The sequence below is a fragment of the Schistocerca nitens genome, chromosome 4, assembly GCF_023898315.1.
Source record: "Schistocerca nitens isolate TAMUIC-IGC-003100 chromosome 4, iqSchNite1.1, whole genome shotgun sequence".
Classification (NCBI taxonomy): Eukaryota; Metazoa; Arthropoda; class Insecta; order Orthoptera; family Acrididae; genus Schistocerca; species Schistocerca nitens.
Window position 1 is genome coordinate 687,281,511 of NC_064617.1, and position 25,137 is coordinate 687,306,647.

Sequence of the window (25,137 nt, forward strand, 5' to 3'; positions counted from 1 at the left end):
ATTGGTGCACCAAAAATTTTACTCTCTACTCAAATCACTTCTCCTTCCATAAAACTATTGCATAAAAAGGTTCATGAATACAAACCAGAAAATTATAGAACTGTACCTCTTCTGCCAGTTATATCAAAAATATATGAATGAACGCATTCCCAATGAAACATGGGGTAATAAGTTAAAGCCTATTTGTGTTCCAGAAAGACCAGTGTACTGTAGACGCAATCATAGATCAAGTGGGGACTAGACTAACAGCACTGCTGCTTCAAGTGAAAAATAACATTCTGGCTCTTGGCAACAGTGTATTGTGTGGCCTTGCTTTGGAATATCAGTCTGTTTGACTTGGAATGTGCTGCTGTACCTATGGTGCGAGTTTCAGTACACTGGTTCCACTTACACACCAGCCTACTCCACGTCTACAACCTTGGGACAACTTGCCTAATTTCTATTCAACATTCAAGCTTCAACCATTCCATGCCAATCCACCTGCAAAGCAGTCTACCATCAGTAAGTGCATTCATGACAGCACATAGGATAATTGATGACAGTGCTAAATTTGTCACACTCCTGACTACCTTGGCGACCAGGTGGATTTGATTAGTCACTTACTTTTCACACCAACCACAGCAAACAAGTATGATACAGCCAAATCTCTGCTGCTCTAGCGTTTCATAGACATCAGAACAACAGCTCAGACAAGTTATTTATGAGGAAGCCAGTGGTTGACAGCACTCCTTTACAACTATGGCACTACCTCAGAACCCTGATGGATACAAACCTAGTGCCTGACTAGGCTCTGGTAACTTAGTGGGTCATTAAACTACCCTCACAGGTGCAACTCTTTGCATGAACAGGAACCCCTTGTTGTGAAATTATGGCTCACTGATAGAATACATGACTTCAGCCAGCACTGACAAAGCATCAGTTATCGAGCTAAAAGTGCACAAATCACTGCCTCACAACCACCTCACCACGCAACTCGCTATGACACTGCCAAGACGGACAGAGTTCACCTGACTCCACCTGAATTTCCAGCACCAGTCACCATGAAGGACACACTCTCTCACTCTCTCTCTCTCTCTCTCTCTCTCTCTCTCTCTCTCTCTCTCTCCTGGTAGTTTCACTCTCAATTCAGGAATGTGGTGCATAACTGTCAGCTATCATGTGTGTTGCAAAACTCCAACAGCGGTCTGCAGCAGGTGCACTGGGTAACTCTCATCAGTCAAGCTGCCTTCAAGCACAGAACATAGTCATCACAGACAGGACCTTCCAGCTATCACCCCTGCCTGTTTGACTGCACAGCACAAAGCTACCTACCTGTTGATACAGGCACTGATGTCAGTACTTCACCCCTGACAGGCACACCCTGTCTTGCTGTCACATCGCACATTCTACTTCACAAGGCAAATGACATTACAGTCGCTGTGTACAACCCAACTACCGTCAATGTCAATCTGGGTACTGACAACCCATTACCGTGGGCCTTCCTTATCACTGATGTCACAGAACCCATCCTTGGTGCAAACTTCTTACTACACTACCAGACCTGACCTGGTTCGCTGCGTTTTACTTCATCAGGACAGTGGTCAACCCATCATCGGCGTCATCAGCCAAAACTCCCCTCACCAGGATCTGTGTCGATCTCTGATGGCCCTCTCACCATCAATCCTCATGAGCACCTCTCTGAGTCTTACTATTCTTGATGAGTCATTATTTTAACATGTGCCTCTCCAACACTTGTATGTGGCATAAAAACAACCACCTTTGCAATATATTGCTACAGTTGCTATTGCACTGGAAGATGCATGGCATGATCTCACCAGCTTATATCATTGTCATGCACCCCCGTCTACATCAGGTTCAACCCACGAGCCATTGACGCTATTCTCTCTCCTGACAGAGCCATTGTGCACCTTGCAGACAGACTCAACCAGCCCACTGGATATCGTGCCAAGGTTAGTGAAGGGCTGTTATCAGATACTGTGCATGAACCCACCAGTGCAACTGACAAGCCTCCCTCATTTCCCTCCACCCCTTCTGCTCAGTGCTGTCTGTAACAGAACTGTACATTGAATCGTCACCACCCCAGGTCCGCCTGCTCGACACCTTCTCCCAAAAACTACATGCTGCAAAGGCTGCCATAGATGAACTATTAAAATGAGTGATTGTCCACCTCTCTCATAGTGCTTGGGCATCGCCCATTAAACTGGTCTTAAAAGAAAGACGGTACTTGACATTTATGTGGCTATTAAAGAGCTATTTACTTGCACACCATAATTGACAGTTATCTAATTCCAAATGTGCAAGACTTTGCACATTCTCTTGCAGGCACATCAATCTTCAGTGTGGTAGACTGCAAGAAAACATAATTACAAATTCCTGAGAGTGAGGAGGACATTCCAGAGGCCTCTGTTGTTATGCGATTTGGCCTTTTTGAATTTCTCTTCATGCCCTGTGGCTTTAAAACACAGCCCAAACTTGTCAGCACCTTATTGATTGCACCCTGTTCAAACTGCCCTTCTGTTGTGCATATCTTGGCAAGACACCATATTTTATGGAGTAAAAGACACAATTTTTTTCTTCAAAAAGTTGTCTCAAAAATTTAGGTGTCTCTTATGCTCAAAATTAATATAAAAATGTCCAGTGTTTGATTTAAAATTCCTGACAGTCTTAGAAATGGCCATATATTTGAAGCTGCGGAGAACCTATCCCTACCTGGCAACAAAGGATTCAACGGGCGGCAGTAGTGCACCAATGTGGCGAACATGAGTTGCAGAGATTCACAAGTTTGCTAACACTGTCTTCCTCCTGCCCTGCAATCACAAACCCAGAACATTGTCTAGTGTATGCTGCACCATTGCAGTCTACTGGGCTAGTAAAGTTGAACTGAAAGTGATTTGTGTTGTCAGTAACAATACAATATTTTTATTAGTAGTTAAAAACAAAATATATTCACGTGATGCAGGCTGTAAATTGAAAGTAATAGCATCCTATGCTGAAGAACATGGAAACAGAGCAGCTGAACAGCATTTCAGCCATCCACCAATGACGGGCTAGTAAAAAAAACTGAAAAAAGACGACTAAATGTGCATGTAGAGGACTGAATGCAAAATGGCCAAAACTAGATGATGACATATTGAAATAGATTCAAGGACACCGTCAAAGTAGCAGTGGAATTAACACAAAAGTGATTTAAATACGTGCTTGTAAGTCAGTGCTACAGTGGAACATGACAGGCTTTAAGGGTGGACTTGGTTGGTGCTACAGGTTTATGAAGTGTCATGGACTTAGGATGTGAACCAAAAGCAAAATATCTCAGAAAATGCCACAAGAGTATGAAGAGAAAATATTATCTTTTAATCGCTTTATTCTTCAACATCAAAGAAAACCAATGTGGAACTAAGCTAAATATCGAATGTGGATGAAATTCCTCTGACCTTTGAGGTGCCGAGTAGCAGAACTGTTGCCATGAAGTGTGCTAAAACTGTAACTATAAAAAAAGTCGGCATGAAAAAATGCACTACACTATTGTCATTTCATGTTGTGCTTACGGTACTAAACTTTATCCAGTGGTCATTTTCAAGTGCAAAACATGGTCCGGAATACTGTCAGGTGGTGGTGTTCAACTACATGATTAGGGTTGGATGGATGGATGGATGGATGGATGGATGGATGGATGGATGGATGAGGCTGGTATGAAATTATGGATTAACAGAATGTGGGGGAGAAGGAAGGTGCTTTAGTGAAGAAGAGCTCTCTTGTTGTGATAGAGTAGTCTTTTGAAAAATTCTGTGAATGAGAAATTGAAACAGGGAAATACAGAGCTTGCTGTTATTCTGGGAGGACTTACTGCACAATTACAACCAACACCTGCGTTTCTTCTCACAGAAACTGTCTAATTCTCAAAGGAAATGGTTCACCTTCGAACATGAACTGCTCTGTGGGGACTCAGCTAATCACTCTCTCATGAGTGAAAAAATACATCTCTGCTTCCCAACAGCAGTATATTTTGTGGAATCTCTTTGGAATAAGTCTGTCCTCAGACTTAGACTGCCCCAGTCATGTTTAGGTAAGCTCTATACATGGTAATAAATCACTGTTTATACCAGCTGTATGTGAATGGCTTATGTTCCTTTACTGCCACTGTAGCAAGGAACTACAGCCTCATCGAGGATGTCATAAACAACTTAGACATGAAAAAGAAAAAGTGTAGGACTATTAATGGGTATCTCAAAGGTGCTTGGTTGTGTGGGCCATAAAACATTAGCATAACGCTAGTTTAGTTGTGCATGGGACAAGAGGAAATCCTATACCTTCTTATGTTTCATAAAACAGGAGCCAATGTAAAGAAGCTATAAAAACAGCAGGAGAGATCTTAAATAAGAATAATACATTTCTCTGTGCTGCAAGGAACTATACTTGGTCCATTACTCTTGATGCTATACACAAATCACATGCCAAACACGGTTAATTGTGACAGTATTGTTAGTTATGCAGATGATAAAACTCAACTGTTAAAGGACTGAAAAATCTAGAAATAAAAGGCATTTTGAAAATAATTAAGGTTTTCAGAAATAAATTTACGCAATATTATTAAAATGCCTTGTTTAAATTTCAGACTAAAAGACTTGCTAAAACATAGATATTAACATTTGCATTGATAATTACTTACCAGAAAACTCTGTATACACAAAATTTATTGGCATGATAATTTAGGAAAGTGTAAATTAAGGTCAGCACAAATCTATATGCTCTGCACAAACCCAGCTATGTAAAACACAAATATTAGGAAAATTACTTACCTTATGCTAAGTCAGTCTGCATTAAACTCTGGTATAATTCTGTGGGGAGCCCTTCCGAAGCAAATAAAAACAGACTATTCAAATTGCAGGAAAGAAAAATAAGAATGACAGCAACCCACAATGGAGCGAATCCAGGTGGGTGTTTAAAGCACATAAGATATTAACCCTATTCGGTATATGCCTTTATGGATAGCTTCCATGATCTCACACACACCACTATGAAATTTGAAGCGAAAGCAAGTTGTTGCGGACCAAAAGCCCTATAAGGAGTCTTGTAAATGTAAAAATTTTTTAAAAAAATATATGAAACATTTTTGATAAAGTTTTTCTGTAATACGTGATTTTTTATGCAGTAAAGTGTAAGCCATATTGTAATATAACACTGTGTGTAATATGTAATATAGTTTACATTAACAACAAAATTCCCTTAAAAATCCCCTGAAAGAATACGTAATGTTGCATAAATGACATAAGCAAAATTGTGATGTCATGTGATGTAGGCATAGGACATATGATGTATGTAATTATAGTTTACCTAATGCAAGTTATTAGATGTAGTATTGTATACTTTCTCCATTTATAAACAAATTTGACTTGAGCTATACACTGTACATTGTCAGCATATCCAATAAGCATTATAATTACTATTAGAGTATTGTGTTCGTTAATGGTAATGTTGTGTTCCCAGGTTGCTGAACGCATGCAGTCAATAAGAAATCAGACAAAAGATGAGAGTGAAATTCAGAGATTACTGTTAAAATCTCTTGTTTCAAATGCAAAAGAAATGATACGGAAAACTGGACTTCTAACAGATGCTCGGGTAGAAAGTCTAATCTACAAAAAAATAGAGATGAAAGTTCGGCATGCTCCTGAAAGAGATGCTCTCGACACTGTTTATGTGTACAGTAAATACACACCTGAGAAGGGGACTGCGCTAAGAAACTGGAAGAATGTTCCTATTTATCCTATTGATGTGTAAGTATAACTAAACAGATAAACAACGTAACTGTATCAGAAAGAGAATTCACCGAAAAGAAATTAAAGAGAAGCTGAATAGCGGGCTATCTTTGACCTTCAGGAGGCAAAATGTTAGCTATTGCCGACAGGTGCACACTAAAGTAACACAGGGGATTATCTTACAGAGCTATTTGTCTCTTCCTTGGTAAGGAGAGGGGGATACGCTGGGGAAGGTTAAAGAGGAAGAGCAGGTTACTCACACTTCAGGGTTAGAAGGACCTATCTGTCGAAGATGCGGGGAGACATGAATATATTGGGCTTTCTTACTTCCCTTCTTACAAGAAGAACATAAATTTAACAGCATAGTACTCACTATTGTCCACTGCACCAGACGAGTCTGATAGTCTATAACAGAAATGGACCTCGCCTACCTGTCGCCACGGTTTTAGCACTACCTTGATGCCCCCAGATGATGAAGTTAAGCCGACTAGCTAATCCACTCCTAGTATTAAAAAATTGTGGAGATATTAATTTTGTTTTGGGATCCACACAAAAACATTTTGTAGCAGTTTCATTTATCATCACACACAAAACATATAATTCTGTCATTCAGTTTTATAAATAACAAAAACATTTGCATAAAACCTACTTTCTGAGCTTCAGTATTCACAAAATCAATGACAATGTCAACAATGTGAATATGGACATCATGTCCAGTACTGATCAAAGATATATTGATGTCTTCTTTGTGACAATGTTGATCAGAGTTAATTTGTTATTTAGAAAAAGATCTTTCACATCTGTCCTGAACCCCCCCCCCCCCCCCCCCCGGCTTCAAAAGTCAAAGGTAGCATCCATTTTGCGAAATGTATTGGACAGAGTTTAAATTACGTGGTTGGCTGGGTTTGGCATCAAATTTGAAGGCTCGCCTTTTATTGAACCTGGTTTGTTTGGAAACACCTTTTTATATTTCAGAAGCAAAGTCTCTAACTCCCCTTCTCATGTCTGGTTAATTACTTTAATATCATTCACTTTATCTTATCATCTGAAATTTCAGTTCGAAAACATCCACGAATGCTACCTCCCCACCCACTCTCCCCCGCTCCCCCAACTTTCTCTCTTTCTCTCCCCCACCTTTCTCTCCCCCACCTTTCTCTCCCCCACCTTTCTCTCCCCCACCTTTCTCTCCCCCACCTTTCTCTCCCACAGCTTTCTCTCCTCCACCTTTCTCTCCCACACCACACCATCTCAACCCTCTCTCCCCTCTCACAATTAAAGCTTTTGAGCTTTTGGCCATTGGACTTTCTTCAACAACGAATGCACACGTACACGCACATGGGCTCAAATGCAACTTGTGCACACGACTGTAGTCTTAAGCAACTGAAACCAGACTGCGAACAGCAGCACCAGTGCATAATGGGAGTGGCGACTGGGTGGGGGTAAGGAGTAGGCTGGGGTGGGGAGGGAGAGGTATAGTATGGTGGGGGTGGCAGACAGTGAAGTGCTGCAGGTTAAACGGAGTGCAGGGGAGACTTTAGGAAGGGGCGGGGGGGGGGGGGGGAGGGGGGGGGGGGGGAAGGAGCGGAAAAGGATAAAAATGAAAATACTGGGTGTGACAGTGTAATTACGGCTGTGTAGTGCTTGAACATGAACAGGGAAGTGACTGGATGGGTGAGGACAGTGACTTACAAAGGTTGGTACCAGGGGGTTACAGGAACGTAGGATATATTGCAGGGAAAGTTCCCACCCACACAGTTCAGGAAAGCTGGTGTTGATGGGAAGGATCCATGTAGCACAGGCTGTGAAGCATTCATTGAAATGATGGATATCATGTTTGGCAGCGTGTTCAGCAACAGAGTTGTTCACTTGTTTCTTGGTCACAGTTTGTTGGTGACCAGTCATGCGGACAGACAACTTATTGATTGTCATACCTACATAGAATGCAGTGCAGTGGTTGCAGCTTAGCTTGTAGACAACATGACTGGTTGCACAGGTAGCACTACCTTTGGTGCAATAGATGATGTTAGTGACTGGACTGGAGTAGGTTACAGGGGTATGGGTCATCAGGTAAGGGACTGGGAGCAGGGGTTGTGTTAGGATGGAAGAGTATATTTTGTAGGTTCGGTGGATGGTGGAATACTACTGTGGGAGGGATGGGAAGGACAGTGGGCAGGACATTTCTCATTTCAGGGCATGACAAGAGGTAATCAAAATACTGGCAGAGAATGTAATTAAATTGCTACAGTCCTCGGTGGTACTGAGTTATGAGAGGAATGCTCCTCTGTGGCCAGACAGTGGGACTTTGGGAGGTGGTGAGAGACTGGAAAGATACAGAACAGGTGGTTTGTTTTTGTACAAGGTTGGGAGGATAATTACAGTAAGTGAAGGCTTCAGTGAGACCCTCGGTATATTTGAAGAGGGACTGCATGTCACTGCAGATGCGACAACCATGGGTAGCTAGGCTGTACGGAAGCGACTGCTTGGAAATGGGTGGCAGCTGTCGAAGTGGAGGTATTGCTGGTGGTTAGTAGGTTTTATATGGACAGAGGTACTGATGGAGCAATCTTTGAGGTGGAGGTCAACATCTAGGAAGGTGGCTTATTGGGTTGATGAGGACCAGGTGAAGCAAATGGGGGAGAAGTTGTTGAGGTTCTGGAGGAATGAGGATAGGGTGTCCTCACCTTTGATCCAGATATCAAAGATGTCATCAATGAATCTGAACCAGGTGAGGGGTTTAGGATTCTGGGTTTTTAGGAAGGATTCCTCTAGATGGCCCATGAATAGTTTGGCATAGGATGGTGCCATGTGGGTGTCCATAGCCATACCCCGGGTTAGTTTATAGGTAATGCCTTCAAAGGAGAAGTAATTGTGGGTGAGGATATAGTTGGCCATGTCGACTAGGAAGGAGGTTGTTTGTTTGGAATCCATTTGGCATTGGGAAATGTAGTGTTCAATAGTGCTAATGCCATGGGCATTAGGAATGATAGTGTAGAGGGACGTGGCATCAATAGTGCCGAGCAGGGCACCATGTGGTAAAGGGACAGGGACAGTGGAGAATTGATGGAGGGGGGTAGGTTCCAGGTAATAGGTTGAATGTGTTGGTCTACGAGAGTAGAGATTCTCTCAGTGGGGGTACAGTAACCGGCCACAATGGGGCACACTGGGTGGTTAGGTTTATGGACTTTTAGGAAGCATGCAGAAGGTACGAGTACGGGGAGTGATAGGGGTGAGTAGAGAGATGGACTCTGGGGAGAGGTTCTGGGATGGGCCTAAGGATTTGAGTAGTGACTGGAGATCCCGCTGGATTACGAGAACGGTGTCACCATGACAAGGTTTGTAGGTGGAAGTATCAGACAGCTGGCAGAGTCCTTCCACCAGGTAATCCTTGCGGTTCAGAAAAACAGTGGTAGAGCCTTTGCCCACAGGTAGGATATAAGGTCATGATCAGTTATTAGATGGGAGACTGCGATTTGTTTTGCAGATGTGGGGTTAGTCTGCGAGTTGAGGGATTTGGGTAATGATGGTGAGGCAATTTCGAGGTTAAGAAATTCTGGAAAGTCAACGGGGTGGTTTGGGAGCAGTGGAGGTGGATCACGGTTGGACACAGAAGTGAACTGAGTTGGGCAAGGTTCAATATTGGTCTTTGGTTGAGTCTTAGTGTTAGGGTTGGTGGCGAAAAAGTGTTTCCACTGTAGGGACTGGGAGAAGGAAAGATCATTAACAAGTCCTGCAGTGTTGGGTTTGGGAGTGGGGCAAAATGTGAGGCCTTTGGAAAGGATTGATATTTCTGTGGGACTAAGGCATCTGGAGGAAAGGTTCATGACTGTGTTGTGGTTCTGTTTAGGTTCTTGATTCTGTATGGTGGTGGGAGGGAGTTTTGGAGGGTGGGATAAGTGTAGTAGCTCTGAGAGAAAGGGTTTGTCAGGTATGAGGTGATGCGGACGAGGTTTGGATGTTGGTGTAGAGGTGGTGGACAGTGGTACTCCAAGGTGGGAGTAGGAAGTGACCAGGGTGGAGAGCTTATTGAGGTGGCAGTGTGCATGTTGCTAAAGTTCCTGCAGGGCAAGAGTTTAAATGTGTGTTCGGGTTCCAGGAAATTGGGATTGCATAGCAGGAGAATTTTGCGGATAGAGTGAAGGTACTGCATGGAGGTTTGGGCTTGATTGATTTGTTTTTACAGGACTATGTTGGGGTGAGCTAAGGATTTGCGGAATCTGAACAGGTGGGGGTCATTGCGGAAGGAGGGGTGGCAGACAGAGATGGGTAATTTGATGTTACGGCCATTAGTGAGGATTCCTTGAACCTAGCAACAACGCAGGAACAGTATGTGGGACTGGGATGTGGCTAGGGATAAGGAAACTTTTCTGTATTGACACAGATGGAAGGAGCAAGGACCATGGTGGTGGAAAAAATGCAGAAATATATGTAAATAATGTAGAATTATGTCCGAAAAATTTCACAAAAATACACCCAGATACATGTGAAAATTCATGAAAAGGATAAAATGGATGCAAAAAGGAGGAAACATGATGAAATCTGAGGGAGTCGACAATAGTGAAAGGCAAAAACTCACTAAAATTGGTGAGAAGTCACAAGGGTCAACGTAAAGAATATCTTCACTGTGGGTAGCAGGTCTGAGAGTGGATAAGTGTGAAGAAGGGGATGACAGATGGGACTGGATGGTGGAATTAGGGGGTGCAAACTGGGATAGAATGGAGAAAGTGTGTGTGTGTGTGGGGGGGGGGGGGGGGGGATACTGAGATACAATATCGTGTGGCACTGGAAAGGTGCGGGAGTTACATGCAAAAATACAGGAAATGACAAAGGAAGAGTGATCAGTTTGAAAGTATAGGATTAATTATATTGGCGGGAGAAATGAGGGACATAAGATGCTGCACCAACAATCAGTGTGGTCGTGTAGCTATCTGTTGTGCGCAGCTGATACAGTTGATACAGTGTGGCTCATAAGTAGTGTGTGCAGTGCAGTTTGTAAGGCAACAAGAGAAATGCAGGAAAGAAGAGAAAGAGGACGGACGTTGATTATAGTGAGGCAAAAGAAAATAGTACCAAAGTAAAACATCACTGGGTTAGCATCGATGGAAAGCTGTCAGGCAAAAATCAAACAATGGAAAATACAGGATGCTACAACACACCAAATATTGGAGATGTTGAGCACCAATAGGCACAGCAAAAAGACGCTCACAATTTATGCTTTTGGCTCATGCAAACGCAACTCACACACATGAATGCAGTCTCAGACAACTGAAACCACACAGCAAGCAGCAGCACCAGTGCATGACGGGAGTGGTGACTGGGTGGGAGTAAGGAGGAGCCTGTGGCAGGGGAAGTAGCGGAAAGAGAGAGAGAAAAAAAAGTCTGTGTGTGGTGGTGGAATGGTGGCCCCTTATTGCTGGAATGGGAACAGGAAAGGGGCTGGATTGGTGAGGACAGTGACTTACAAAGGTGAGGCCAGGAGGGTTATGGGAATGTAGGATTTATTGCAGGAAAAGTTCGCACATGTGCAGTCCAGGAAAGCTGGTGTTGATGGGAAGGATCCATATGGCACAAGCTGTAAAGCAGTCATTGAAATGAAGGATGGTCCACTTGTTTCTTGGTCACAGTTGGTCTGTGGCCATTCATGCAGACAGACAATCTGTTGGTTGTCATGCCTACATAGAATGCAGTACAGTGGTTGCAGTTTAGTTTCTAAACCACATGACTGGTTTCACAGGTAGTCCTGCCTTTGATGTGATAGGTGGTGACAGGGACTGGAGTGGGTGGTGGTGGGAGGATGTATGGGACAGGTCTTGAATCTAGGTCTATTACAGGGGTATGAGCCGTGAGGTAAGAGATTGGGGGCAGGGGTTGTGTAAGGATGGACAAGTATATCGCATACGTTCGGTGGATGGCAACGATGAGAGGTTAGATTAGATTAATACTAGTTCCATGGATCATGAATACGATATTTCATAATGATGTGGAACAAGTCAAATTTTCCAATACATGACATAATTAAGTTAATTTAACAACATACTTAAGTTAATATAACAACTTTTTCATTTTTTTGTGTTTTTTAATTTTTATTTTTTTTATTTTTTATTTTTTAATATTTATATATTTTTTTTTAAATTTGTATCTAAAAATTCCTCTATGGAGTAGAAGGAGTTGTCATTCAGAAATTCTTTTAATTTCTTCTTAAATACTTGTTGGTTATCTGTCGGACTTTTGATACTATTTGGTAAGTGACCAAAGACTTAAGTGCCAGTATAATTCACCCCTTTCTGTGCCAAAGTTAGATTTAATCTTAAATAGTGAAGATCATCCTTTCTCCTAGTATTGTAGTTATGCACACTGCTATTACTTTTGAATTGGGTTTGGTTGTTAATAACAAATTTCATAAGAGAGTATATATACTGAGAAGCTACTGTGAATATCCCTAGATCCTTAAATAAATGTCTGCAGGATGATCTTGGGTGGACTCCAGCTATTATTCTGATTACACACTTTTGTGCAATAAATACTTTATTCCTCAGTGATGAATTACCCCAAAATATGATGCCATATGAAAGCAATGAGTGAAAATAGGCGTAGTAAGCTAGTTTACTAAGATGTTTATCACCAAAATTTGCAATGACCCTTATTGCATAAGTAGCTGAAATCAAACGTTCCAGCAGATCATCAATGTGTTTCTTCCAATTTAATCTCTCATCAATGGACACACCTAAAAATTTGGAATATTCTACCTTAGCTATATGCTTCTGATTAAGGTCTATATTTATTAATGGCGTCATACCATTCACTGTACGGAACTGTATGTACTGTGTCTTATCAAAATTCAGTGAGAGTCCGTTTACAAGGAACCACTTAGTAATTTTCTGAAAGACAGTATTGACAATTTCATCAGTTAATTCTTGTTTGTCAAGTGTGATTACTATATTTGTATCATCAGCAAAGAGAACTAACTTTGCCTCTTCATGAATATAGAATGGCAAGTCATTAATATATATTAAGAACAACAAAGGACCCAAGACTGACCCTTGTGGAACCCCATTCTTGATAGTTCCCCGTTGGAGGAATGTGCTGATCTTTGCATATTATGAGAACTACTTATTTCAACTTTCTGCACTCTTGCAGTTAGGCACGAATTAAACCATTTGTGCACTGTCCCACTCATGCCACAATACTTGAGCTTGTCTAGCAGAATTTCATGATTTACACAATCAAAAGCCTTTGAGAGATCACAAAAAATCCCAATGGGTGGTGTTCGGTTATTCAGATCATTCAAAATTTGATTGGTGAAAGCATATATGGCATTTTCTGTTGAAAAACCTTTCTGGAAACCAAACTGACATTTTGTTAGTACTTCAATGTTACAGATATGTGAAGCTACTCTTGAATACATTACTTTCTCAAAAATTTTGGATAAAGCTGTTAGAAGGGAGATTGGACGGTAATTGTTGACATCAGATCTATCCCCCTTTTTATGCAAAGGTATAACAATAGCATATTTCAGTCTATCAGGGAAAATGCCCTCTTCCAGAGAGCTATTACACAGGTGGCTGAGAATCTTACTTATCTGTTGAGAACAAGCTCTTAGTATTTTGCTGGAAATGCCATCAATTCCATGTGAGTTTTTGCTTTTAAACAAGTTTATTATTTTCCTAATTTCAGAGGGAGAAGTGGGTGAGATTTCAGTTGTATCAAATTGCATAGGTATGGCCTCTTCCATTAACAGCCTAGCATCTTCTAATGAACACCTGGATCCTACTATATCCACAACATTTAGAAAATGATTATTAAAAATATTTTCAACTTCTGACTTTTTGTTCGTAAAGTTTTCATTCAATTTGATGGTAATACTGTCTTCCTGTGATCTTGGTTGACCTGTTTCTCTTTTAATAATATTCCAAATTGTTTTAATTTTATTATCAGAGTTACTGATTTCAGACATGATACACATACTTCTGGATTTTTTAATAACTTTTCTTAATATAACACAGTAGTTTTTATAATGTTTGATAGTTTCTGGGTCACTACTCTTTCTTGCTGTCAGATACATTTCCCTTTTCCGGTTACAAGATATTTTTATACCCTTGGTTTGTTACAAGGTTTCTTATTTTCTTGGGGAAGCAGTTTTCAAATGCATTTACAAAAATGTCATGAAATAAATTATATTTTAAATTGACATCAGGTTCACGGTACACCTCATCCCAGTCTTAACTGCTGTAGGCTTTCCCTGAAATTTGCAATTGTTAAATCGTTGACTGAACATACTACTTTGGAGGACTGTTTAGTATTGCTGAATGGAGCTATGTCATATATTGTAACTAGCTGTGCACCATGATCAGAAAGACCACTCTCAACAGGCTGAGCATTTATCTGGTTAAACTTATCTAGGTCTATAAAGAAGTTATCTATCAGTGAGCTGCTATCCTTTACCACCCGAGTAGGAAAATCAATAACAGGTGTCAAATTGAAAGAACCGAGTAATACTTCTAGTTCATTTTTCCTATTACCCTCTTTCAGAGAATCTACATTGAAGTCCCCACAAATAATAATTTGCTTCCCCCCATCTGACAGATAGCACAACAAGGAGTCCAAATTTTTCAGAAATAGATGAAAATTTCCTGATGGGGACCTATATACAGTTACAATTATAAATGTGACTTTATTTAATTTAAGCTCAGAGGCACATGCTTCTATATGTTTCTCTACACAAAACTTTTTTGTTTCTATACTTTTTGCACAATGATAGCTTTTCACATATATGGCAACTCCTCCTTTCTCCATATTTTCTCTCATTACATGTGCAGAGAGCTTATATCCACTTCCATTTACCTTATCCATATCAGTAACAATGTGATGCTCAGACAGGCATAGTATATCTTTCGTCCTCAGCTTCTAAATCTTCTAAACAAACCAGAAGCTCATCTATTTTATTCTTTAAACTCCCAATATTTTGATGAAATATACTTACATTATTTTTAATTATACTTTTATGAGAACCTTTCCTTATTCTAACATTTGCAGTACTCTCCTATCTGAGTTTCTCATTGTGCTTAGGCCTAGTTGCTATACTAGTGGTCACATGGTGTTCAGAGAGGCAGATTATGTCAACTGGGTTGGGTGACTTTAATTCATCAATGCAATTACCTAGGACTGAGATACAACTTGGTGGAGATAAAATTTCTGGTGATTGGTGAAAATTTATAATTGACAGCTGTGATTGGTGATCCAATGTGCTAGAATTGTGCTGTTTAATTTCTTTCCTAAACTGAAGATTTGTTTCAATCCTGACCTCTCGTAGAACTTGACATCTTTCTGACTTACCTATCCTAAAAAAGGTGCTGCTCCAACACCTGTAACCACTGGTATTTTACCATTCATGGCAGTGCCTCCCCCCCTTAAATTTCCTGCTATTACCCCAAACAGTTTCCCCTTCCCTTTCCTGTTGAGATGTAGGCCGTGCCTGGTATAGTCCCACCTACTGAGAGAATCAACAGGAACCACACCAATATGAGCCCCCGCTCCCGACCCAAGCAGCCGTTCCAACTCCAAATTAACTCTCCCAACAGAAGAGTTCAAATGAGGCCGGTCATGGCGTCTCAGGACAGATACAAATTCAACCTTGCTGTGTCTCGATGCCGACGCAATCTTTACCAGGTCACACTCTATACTGTACCCAGGATCTCTGTCGATGCTGTTCCCTGGCCCTCCCACAATAACCACGGTGTCTTCCCTGGTAAATCCTTTACAGAGTGAACCTAAATCCTCTGTCACCTGATCCAGACTAGCACTTGGTTTGAAAAAATTTGTGACTTATTCTGGTCCTAATTCCTCCTGCAGAAGTTGGCCTACACCTCTGGCATGAGAACTGCCTAACAACAAAACTTTCTTCCTTTTCGATGGCTTTCCTACATTCTTTTTCAATTTCCTACTGAAAGTTTGTTGTGTCCTGTCTACACCTACCTCTGCTTGAGGCTCATCAGTTTCTAACTGAAGCAACAGGTCAAACTTATTTTTGACATTCACCACAAAACTGTCAGACTTAGTTCTAGGCCTGTTCCTTCTGCTACCTGTTGCCACTTCCCACCTCTCTTTGCCCTTCTCCCTCCTTAACCTGTCCAGATCTTCCCTAGCCTGATCTAGCTCAGCCTGAAGGGCAGCAATTTTCCCCTCCTGTTCCACTATCTTCCTATCTCTGCTGCAAATCCTACATAACCACTGATGAGCCTGATCCACTTTCCCGACACCCACGCCACTGCAGTCCCCCCAGTGAAAAAAACTACTGCATCCATCACACCAAATCCTGGAACTAACAATTCTATGGCAAGTCAGGCACTTCTCGCTCATAGCAAAAATAATACTTTAGCTAGAATAAATCAATTAAATTACCGAAAATCAAAAAAGACGTTACAAGAATTAAGCCTATTCACAAATGTATATAAGCAAGTTTCTGATTTAAAATTCCGCTGTTTTTCTGAGATCTGTATTAAAACAATGAAGGTGTATGCTATTTATTTTATATTTCACTCAAAGGAATGAAAAAATGGACAATTAAACAAGATACTTTAACTTTGATTCTCCAGAAACGTTACGAGAATTAGGCCTATAAACAAATGTATATAAGCAAGTTTCTGATATAAAGTTACGCTGTTTTTCTGAATCCTGTATTAAAACAATGAAGTTATACACTATTTACGGTAGTTTACTTATTTGTTACCGAGAAATTAGTTAAATTACTGTGAAACAAGAAACAAACACGTTTACAAAATTTAAGCCTAAGCGCGACTTCGCGAAGTTACGATCTTTTCGTGTTTTCTGAAAAAATACGCAAAGAAAAGTCAAACCTTTAACAGCAAGACCAAATGATACACTAATGCACGTATTTAATTTGTTGTCGGCATTAAACTAAATTATATTCCTGTCTAAATCACTTAACTTTCTGGAAATGGTTTCTGGCGTTACTTACTCGGCGGTGGTAATCAAAACCCTGGTGGAGAATGTAATTCAGTTGCTCCAGTCCTGGGTGGTACTGAGTTACAAGGGTAATGCTCCTCTGCGATCGGGATTGTGGGACTTTGGGAGGTGGTGAGAGACTGGAAAGATAAGGCACAGGAGATTTGTTTTTGTACAAGGTTGGGGGGATAATTATGGTCAGTGGAGTCTTCAGTGAGACCCTCGGTATATTTTGAGAGGGATTGCTCGTCACTGCATGTGCCAAGTCCGTGGGTGGTAGGCTGTACGGAAGGGACTTCTTGGTATGCTGTTTTCCTTTGTTACCAATTTCTTTTGCATCACTATACTCGGTGTCCATCCTCCTTCTCTTCTTTCCTGCATTTCTCTTGTCACCTTACAAACTGCACTGCACACTCTATTTACAAGCCAGTCTGCATCAACTGTCTCGGCTGCGCACAACAGATGGCTACAAGACTACGCTGATTCTTGTTGCAGCATCTTATGTCCCACATTACTCCCACCGATGTAATTAATTCTATACTTCCAAATTGACCACTTTCCCTGTGTCATTTCCCATATATTTTCGTGTCAACTCCCACACCTTTCCGGTGCCATGCGATATTGTACCTCATCCTACGAACCCCTACCCACCCCTCACACTTTCTCCTGCAGATTTCATCTTCTTCCCCCCCCCCCCCCCCCCCTTTGCATCCATTTTATGCTTTTTGTGAATTTTAACACGTATTTGGGTGTATTAATGCAAAATTTTGGTACATAATTCTATACTATTTACGTAATTTTTAACGTTTTTCCACCACCGTGGATCCTTGCTTCTTCCATCTCCAGCAATACAAAAAAATTTACTTATCCCTAGCCAGATGCCAGTCCCACATACTGTTCCTGCATTGTTGCTTGACTCGAGGAATCCCCCCCTAATGGCTATAACATCAAATTACCCATCTCTACCTGCCACCCCTCCTTCCACAATGAACCCCATCTGTTCAGATCCTGCCAATCTTTAGCCCACCCCGACATAGTCCTGCAAAACAATATCAATCATGCCCAAAACTCCCTGCAGTACCTTCTCTCTATTCGCAATCTCATATTCCTGGAACCCATAACACACATTTAAAGTCTTGCCCTCCAGGAACTTTAGCAATATGCACAATACCATCTCAAAAAGCTCTCCACCCTGCTCACTTCCTACTCCCACCTTGGAGTACCACTTTCCACCACCTCTACAACAACCTCCAAACCTCCCCCATGTCCCCTCATAGCTGACAAACCCTGTCTCATAGACCTACTACACTTACCCCACCCTCCATAACTCCCTCCCACCACCACACAGAATGCAGAACCTAAACAAACCTGCAACACAGTCATGGAAATTTCCTCCAAAAGCCTTAGTGCCACAGAAATATCAGTCCTTCCCAAAGGCCTTGCAGTTTGCCCCATTCCCAAAATTCAATCATGCAGGACTTGTTGAAGACCTTTTCTCCTTCTCCTGATCCGTACAGTAGAAACACTTTTTCGCCACCAATCCTACCACTCAGACTCAACCAAAGTTCAATATTGAACCTTGCCTAACTCAGTTCACTCCATCCAACCATGATCCACCCCCCTGCCCACAGATCACCTCTGTTAACTTTCCAGAATTTCTTAACCTCAAACCTTGCCTCACCATCATTACCCAAATCCCTCAACTCACAGACTAATGTTGCATCCGCAGAATGATCTGCAGTCCACCATCTAAAAACTGATCACAACCTTATAATTCTACTTGCGGACAAAGGCTCCACCACTGTTGTTTTGAACAGCAAGGATTACCTGGCCGAAGGACTCTGCCAGCTGTCTGATACTTCCACCAACAGTGACATGCTCTAGTAATCCAGCAGGATCTCCAGTCACTACTCAAATCCTTAGGCCCATCCCAGGACCTCTCCCCAGAGTCCATCTCTCTACTCACCCCTACCACTACACACACTCCTACCTTCTATATGCTTCCTAAAGTTCATAAACCTAACTACCAAGGATGCCCCATTGTGGCCGGTTACTGTGCCCCCACTGAGAGAATCTCTGCTCTCATAGACCAACACCTTCAACTTATTACCTGGAACCTACCCTGCTATATAAAAGATACCAATCATCCCCTCCATGGACTTTCTGCTGTTCCTGTTCCTGTCCCTTTACCACACGGTGCCCTGCTCGGCACTATTGATGCCACCTGCCTCTACAATAACATTTCAAATGCCCATGGCGTTATCACTATTGAACACTACCTTTCTCAATACCTGACAGATTCCAAACGAACAACCTGCTTCCTAGTCGCTATGACCAACTATATCGTCACCCACAATTACTTCTCCTTTGAAGGTGTTACCTACAAACAAACCTGGGGTACAACTATGGACACCTGCATGACACCATTGTATGCCAACCTAGGCATGGGCCATCTAAAGGAATCCGTCATAAAACCCCATAATCCTAACCCTTCTCCTGGTTCAGATTCATTGATGACATCTTTGATATCTCGATCAAAGTTGAGGACACCCTACCCACATTTTTCCAGACCTGAACTACTACTTCCCCATTTGCTTCACCTGGTCATACTCAACCCAACAAGCCAACTTCCTAGATGTTGACCTCCACCTCAAAGATAGCTACATTAGTACCTCTGTCCGTATCAAACCTATTGATCACCAGCAATACTTCCACTTTGACAGCTGCCACCCGTTCCATACCAAGAAGTCCCTTCTGTACATTCTAGCTACCCATGGTCATCACATCTGCAGTGACATGCAGTCCCCCTTGAAATATACCGAGGGTCTCACTGAAGTCTTCACTGACTGTAATTATCCTCTCAACCTTGTACAAAACCAAACCTCCCGTGCCTTATCTTTCCAGTCTCTCACCACCTCCCAAAGTCCCACCGTCCGTCCACATAGGAGCATTCCCCTCATATCTCAGTACCACCCAGGACTGGAGTAATTGATTTACATTCACTGCCAGTGTTTTGATTACCTCTTGTCATGCCCTGAAATGAGAAATATCCCGCCCACTATTTTTCCCACCCCTTCCACAATGGTAATCCGCCATCCACCGAACCTACAAAGTATACTCGTCCATCCTCACAAAACCCCTGCTCCCAGTCCCTTACCTCATGGCCCATACCCCAGAATAGACCTAGATGCAAGACTTGTCCCATACATCCTCCCACCACCACCTACTCCAGTCAGGTCACTAACGTCACCTATCACATCAAAGGCAGGGCTACCTGTGAAACCAGTCATGTGGTCTACAAACTAAGCTGCAACCACTGTGTAGGCATGAAAACCAACAAGATGTCTGTCCGCAAAAATGGCCACCGACACACTGTGGCCAAGAAACAAGTGGACCATGCTTCATTTCAGTGACTGCTTCATAGCCTGTGCCATATGGATCCTTCCCACCAACACCAGCTTTTCTTAATTGTGTTGGTGGGAACTTTCCCTGCAATACATCCTACGTTCTCATAATCCTCCTGGCCTCAACGTTCGTTAGTCACTGTCCTCACCCACCCAGTCACTTCCCTGTTCCCATTCCAGCACTACACAGCTGTCATTCCACCACTACACCCAGTCTTTTTATTATTTCTTTTTCCTCTACTCCCCCCCCCTCCCCACCTTCCCCACCTCTCCTCTGCTCTCCATCTAACCTGCAGCACTTCACTGTCCACCATACTATCCCACCCCCTCCCCTCCCCAACCGCCTCCTTACTCTCACCCAGTCACCACTCTCATGCTGCTCGCAGTGTGGTTTCAGTTGCCTGAGACTGCAGTGGTGTGTGTGTGTGTGTGTGTGTGTGTGTGTGTGTGTGTGTGTGTGTGTGTGTGTGTTTTGTTGTTGTTGGAGGCCAGTGGCAAAAAGTTTTATTTGTGAGCGTCTTTTTGTTGTGCCTGTTTGCGGCTCAGCATCTCCGCTATTGGGAGAGTGGCAACTTTCCTTCTCATAATATTGGAACTTGTAATTTTTTCATTCATTTCTTTAAATTCTTTGCTAGAATTCATACTAACTGTTGCTATCTTTTTAATTACAGTAACCTCCATTTTGTCATTATTCTCAATGGATTTTTCCTTATGACACCAAACTTTTTGTTAGTATCCTTAGCAGATTCTTCTAATTTACTGTTAGTATGCTAGGAGATATTGATCTTTTTTTTTTTTTTTTTTTTTTCAGTGATAGTTGTCTCCAGTTTTTTCGGGTTTCTTTTTAGGTGCTTCTATTTTGCTTGTAACATTTCTTGCATATTAAAGTTTACACTTTTATTCTCATTAGTTTCACTCCATTTACTTACTGCCTGAGTTCTTTCTTAAACAGTGTATGGCATGTAGCCTACAATTTCTTGAACCATTTCTGGCTCCTCATCATCATCAGTTATCTGCTATATTGGCAGGTCCTTTGCCTCTCCATTTTCTGCGATCCATTGCTTCCTTCTTAAGGCTGCTGTATGTTGTACCGTCCATCATGTCTTCCAGTATCTGGAATCTCTTCCTTCCTCGCTCCTTCCTCTGGCTCCTCACTTTCTGCTAAATCACTTACCATGCTCCGCCTTTTCATTTTAGGTCATTTCGAGCAACATACACCACAATATTTAATTACTACTAATTATTAACCCCTTCTTATAACTAATGAGAGATATTGCTTCTTTTTTTAAGCTCACTTGCCTTCTTAATGATGTTGCTGGTTGCAGAATGTGCATGCACCTCTTCCGTGTGCCAAACTCTGGACCTTTGAGTGTGCATCTCAAGCGTACACCCTTACATCTCCCACTGTGTACTGAATTGCTTTCCACATGTTTTCCAAGCATGATGATTCTTCCTGTGAACGCATGACTAGCCTCACCATGTCTGCTGCCACTATATTCCTTCTTCCTTCTCATATTGTCTTTCTGATGATAATTCATTATATTTAACTCACAAAATTTTTATAATCCTGGGACACAGATTCAATGTTTCTGCAACATTAAGTTATTACATTCTGCTATGCATATTTTTCGCACTCTGTGATGTGCATAATTACCACCTCACATTACACTGGACTCACATACGGATGGACAACAGTTAAGACCCATTTCTGGCTTTTTCGCGATTTCCCTAAATCGCTTAAGGCAAATGCTGTGATGGTTACTTTGCAAGAGCATGGCTGACTTTCTTTCCCATCCTTCCCTAATCCAATGGGTTTGATGACCTCCCTCATTGGTCTCCTCCCTCCAAATCAATCAATCAGTCAACCAACCAACCACATTACTACCCACAATTACAGTCACTCTTAGTTCACAGTTCACTTCCTGCACAATTCTAAATCTATACTAAATTTTGACACTGTTCCTCTAATTAATTTGCAGTACTGGCATTCTGAATCAATGAATGTCAGTTTGCATCTCCTATACACAATACTGGTTTTTGAACAAATTATTCCCAGCAGAGATGCCATACAGCAAGAATGGTACTAAACTTGTATAAAAGTCGCTCCTTCCCATATAAGACTGCAAAAGTTAAGTTAACCTTTCCTGGATCAACTTAGAGACCCAGTGCTTAGAACTCGTTCCCACCTGTCATGTGTCATTTTCTCACTGATGTAGTCCCTTGAAGCAGTTCTTGCAATGCTGTTGGGTTCTTTCAAAGTTGCAAACAGTCTCTGTGTGGTTGTAAGTGGAAATGCAGGTACCTAGTCAACTCTAAATGAATTCTGGGATGCCATTACAGTGCATTTATTGATGACATTCTAAAATAGTTAACACTGACACTGTTAACATAGATAACTTCAAAATTATGAAGAATTGAGAGCATGGGTTGCACAGAGATTAGGACTGAATTGAACCCTGAATTCAACTGACTAGCTTAGCATGCATCAGAAATCTCAAGTACATTTTGTATAACTTTGGGGCTATTTGGATGTTGTCGAGGGGTTAACAATTGTCTTTTGTTTTCCGATATAAGTAGTTTACTATGTATTGACACAGAAGCAGCACAGTTTTAATTATGTTTAGGCTTCCCCTAGCATTTAATATGCTCAAAGTGGTTTTTAATAATAAATATTCAATAACAAAAATGTCTTAGCTTTACACCTAAATGTCTGGGGTACCAGGTGTTACGGTCTCAGACTAGGATTCACTCTCCCAGCTTGCACATCATGACTCACACAGAAGGGTACTCTAGTGCCGTTTGGTGAATATTTTATCACTGCCTGTGTTCTGGTCATGGGAACTACTCCCTACTTGACAATATAGCACTCTGTAGTCCCGCTCAAGAAAGTGACCGAGCGAGGTGGCGCAGTGGTTAGACACTGGACTCGCATTCGGGAGGACGACGGTTCAATCCCGCATCCGGCCATCCTGATTTAGGTTTTCCGTGATTTCCCTAAATCACTCCAGGCAAATGCCGGGATGGTTCCTCTGAAAGGGCACGGCCGACTTCCTTCCCTAATCCGATGAGACCAATGACCACGCTGTCTGGTCTCCTTCCCCAAACAACCAACCAACCAACCAAGAAAGTGAGTTGCTCTTATTAACTGCAGCATCCCAATAAAACATTAAAATTATCCAATAAAATGTGGTCCAATATAAGAGGAACATCACAAATTGTCTTCCTCCAACATGGCAGCTACAGTACTGCTGCAACATTAACAATCATGGTATTCTGCATAGTATTGTGAAATATGTTTTATTTTTAAGTGTTGTGATGTTAAAGTTTGTAACTGATGCTGACTGAAAGAGGAAAAATCATATTGATAAGATGATTTTGTAGATGAGAGATATGTTCATGTTAAATATCCTGTTTTTCTGTTTGCAGTGAAAAATTGTGTCATGTTGACATACTAATTCTCACAAGGACCAAGCTGAGTGATACTGTTTTAAAAAAATTAAGAGAACTTAGTGATCACAGAGTGTTCTGATGAAATGGTTAAGTAAGTTTCTTTAAAATAAAAGATGATGTCATCATGTTCCTAAGACAGCGAAATTCGTACTATTTTTAAATACTAAGCTGTTCCAAGTCTTATCTAAGATGTCATAAATCAGTTTTTTGACATTTGTTATGAAAAAAGGTTCCACTTTTGTGGGGTACTGTGAATGATTAAACAAAAAATTAAGAGGTACAAATATTTTGTATATTTTGTATTTGAATAATCTGTCATCAGTCATAATTTAAATATATTTATTTTCTAAGTATGTATGCATTGTAAATAACTACCTAAGTTATTCATGGACTTGTGGCTTAATGCTCAATTAGTGGTGAGCTGTGTGTGAAATATCACTCTGAGATTTTTTTAAATGTGCTTCATTGTTCATTTGGCAGTTGCTCTGAATTATAAGCACAGATATCTAACACTCTCTAAACAGTTGCAGTATTTTCTAGCCTACAGTCTTATTTTTTCTTCAATTGTATGGTGCTTATGTTGAAACTGATGTAAAAAGTTTGAGTTTTATGTAGCTATGTTTCACTCACACAAAGAAAAATTTTAAGTATGGCTCTAAAAGTGTTTTATAATTTCCTGTTGAAATACCAGTGTCGTGTAACATTTTAAGTTTATTTATTATGAAAGTAAATTATATTTATTTATTTGTGTGTTAACGCCTCAGTCATAAAATTTATCTCCATATGTTGTTAAAGTTTTATGAACAAGAAAAAAATGGTTTTTCAAAATCGAAGATGGAAATTTATAACTGATTCCTTTGTCCTGTCTTGATTCCTTTGTCCTGTCTTGCTGTGCATTCCTTGAGTTAAGCTTCCATGTAACTTCCCTACTCAAATTTGGTATATCAAATGACATATGAAATACTGACACAGTCAAACAGAGTGATGTGCAGGACATAATCAAACAGATGGATGTGCAGATGTAACAGACATGAGTACCTATAATAAGTTACTCAGTTGCTAAGAGTTCCTGCTTCTCATTCTGTGCTGGATTATATCAAAGTTGTAGATGTTCAAGAAATGATTGATTGCGTAATTCCTATTAAACAGTCTATCAAAATTTGTTCCAGTAATTTAAGGAGGATTAGTGAAGCATAATACTTTCTAGATGTGGCAACAGGGATTTTTACCCAGCTGAGGTTGTCATTCAAAGGTGTATCGAAGTTCTTCACAGATTGGTGATATGATATTATAGCACTGCCAACAGAATACTCAATAAGTCTTGACAAAATTCAGAACACTAAAAGCAGCAGATACTTTCTCATCTTTAATATTAGTCTCAGGTTCTGAGCTCATCTCAGTACTGAACACAACTGGTAACTGTGTGAAATTACAGTATTGATATCTTCAGGACTGCCACCCATGCAAAGCTGGAGGTCTTCAGCATAGAAATGGTTTTTTACATACCAGTAACAGCATTAATGAGATCTACATCAACATCTGTACTGTGAATGGCAGAGGGTATATCTAGG

At 41.1% G+C, this 25,137-nt stretch overlaps 1 protein-coding gene across 1 annotated transcript in view; it reads left to right on the forward strand.

The window, feature by feature from the left end:
* Nucleotides 1-24,251, forward strand: part of LOC126252989 (uncharacterized) — a 999,773-nt gene extending 975,522 nt beyond the window's left edge. The window contains exons 15-16 of the mRNA XM_049954016.1: nucleotides 5,485-5,771; nucleotides 23,543-24,251. Coding sequence (XP_049809973.1) covers nucleotides 5,485-5,771; nucleotides 23,543-23,645 — 390 coding nt within the window. The 3' untranslated portion in view covers nucleotides 23,646-24,251. The remainder of the gene's footprint in view (nucleotides 1-5,484; nucleotides 5,772-23,542) is intronic.
* The last annotated feature ends 886 nt before the right edge of the window (nucleotides 24,252-25,137 follow it).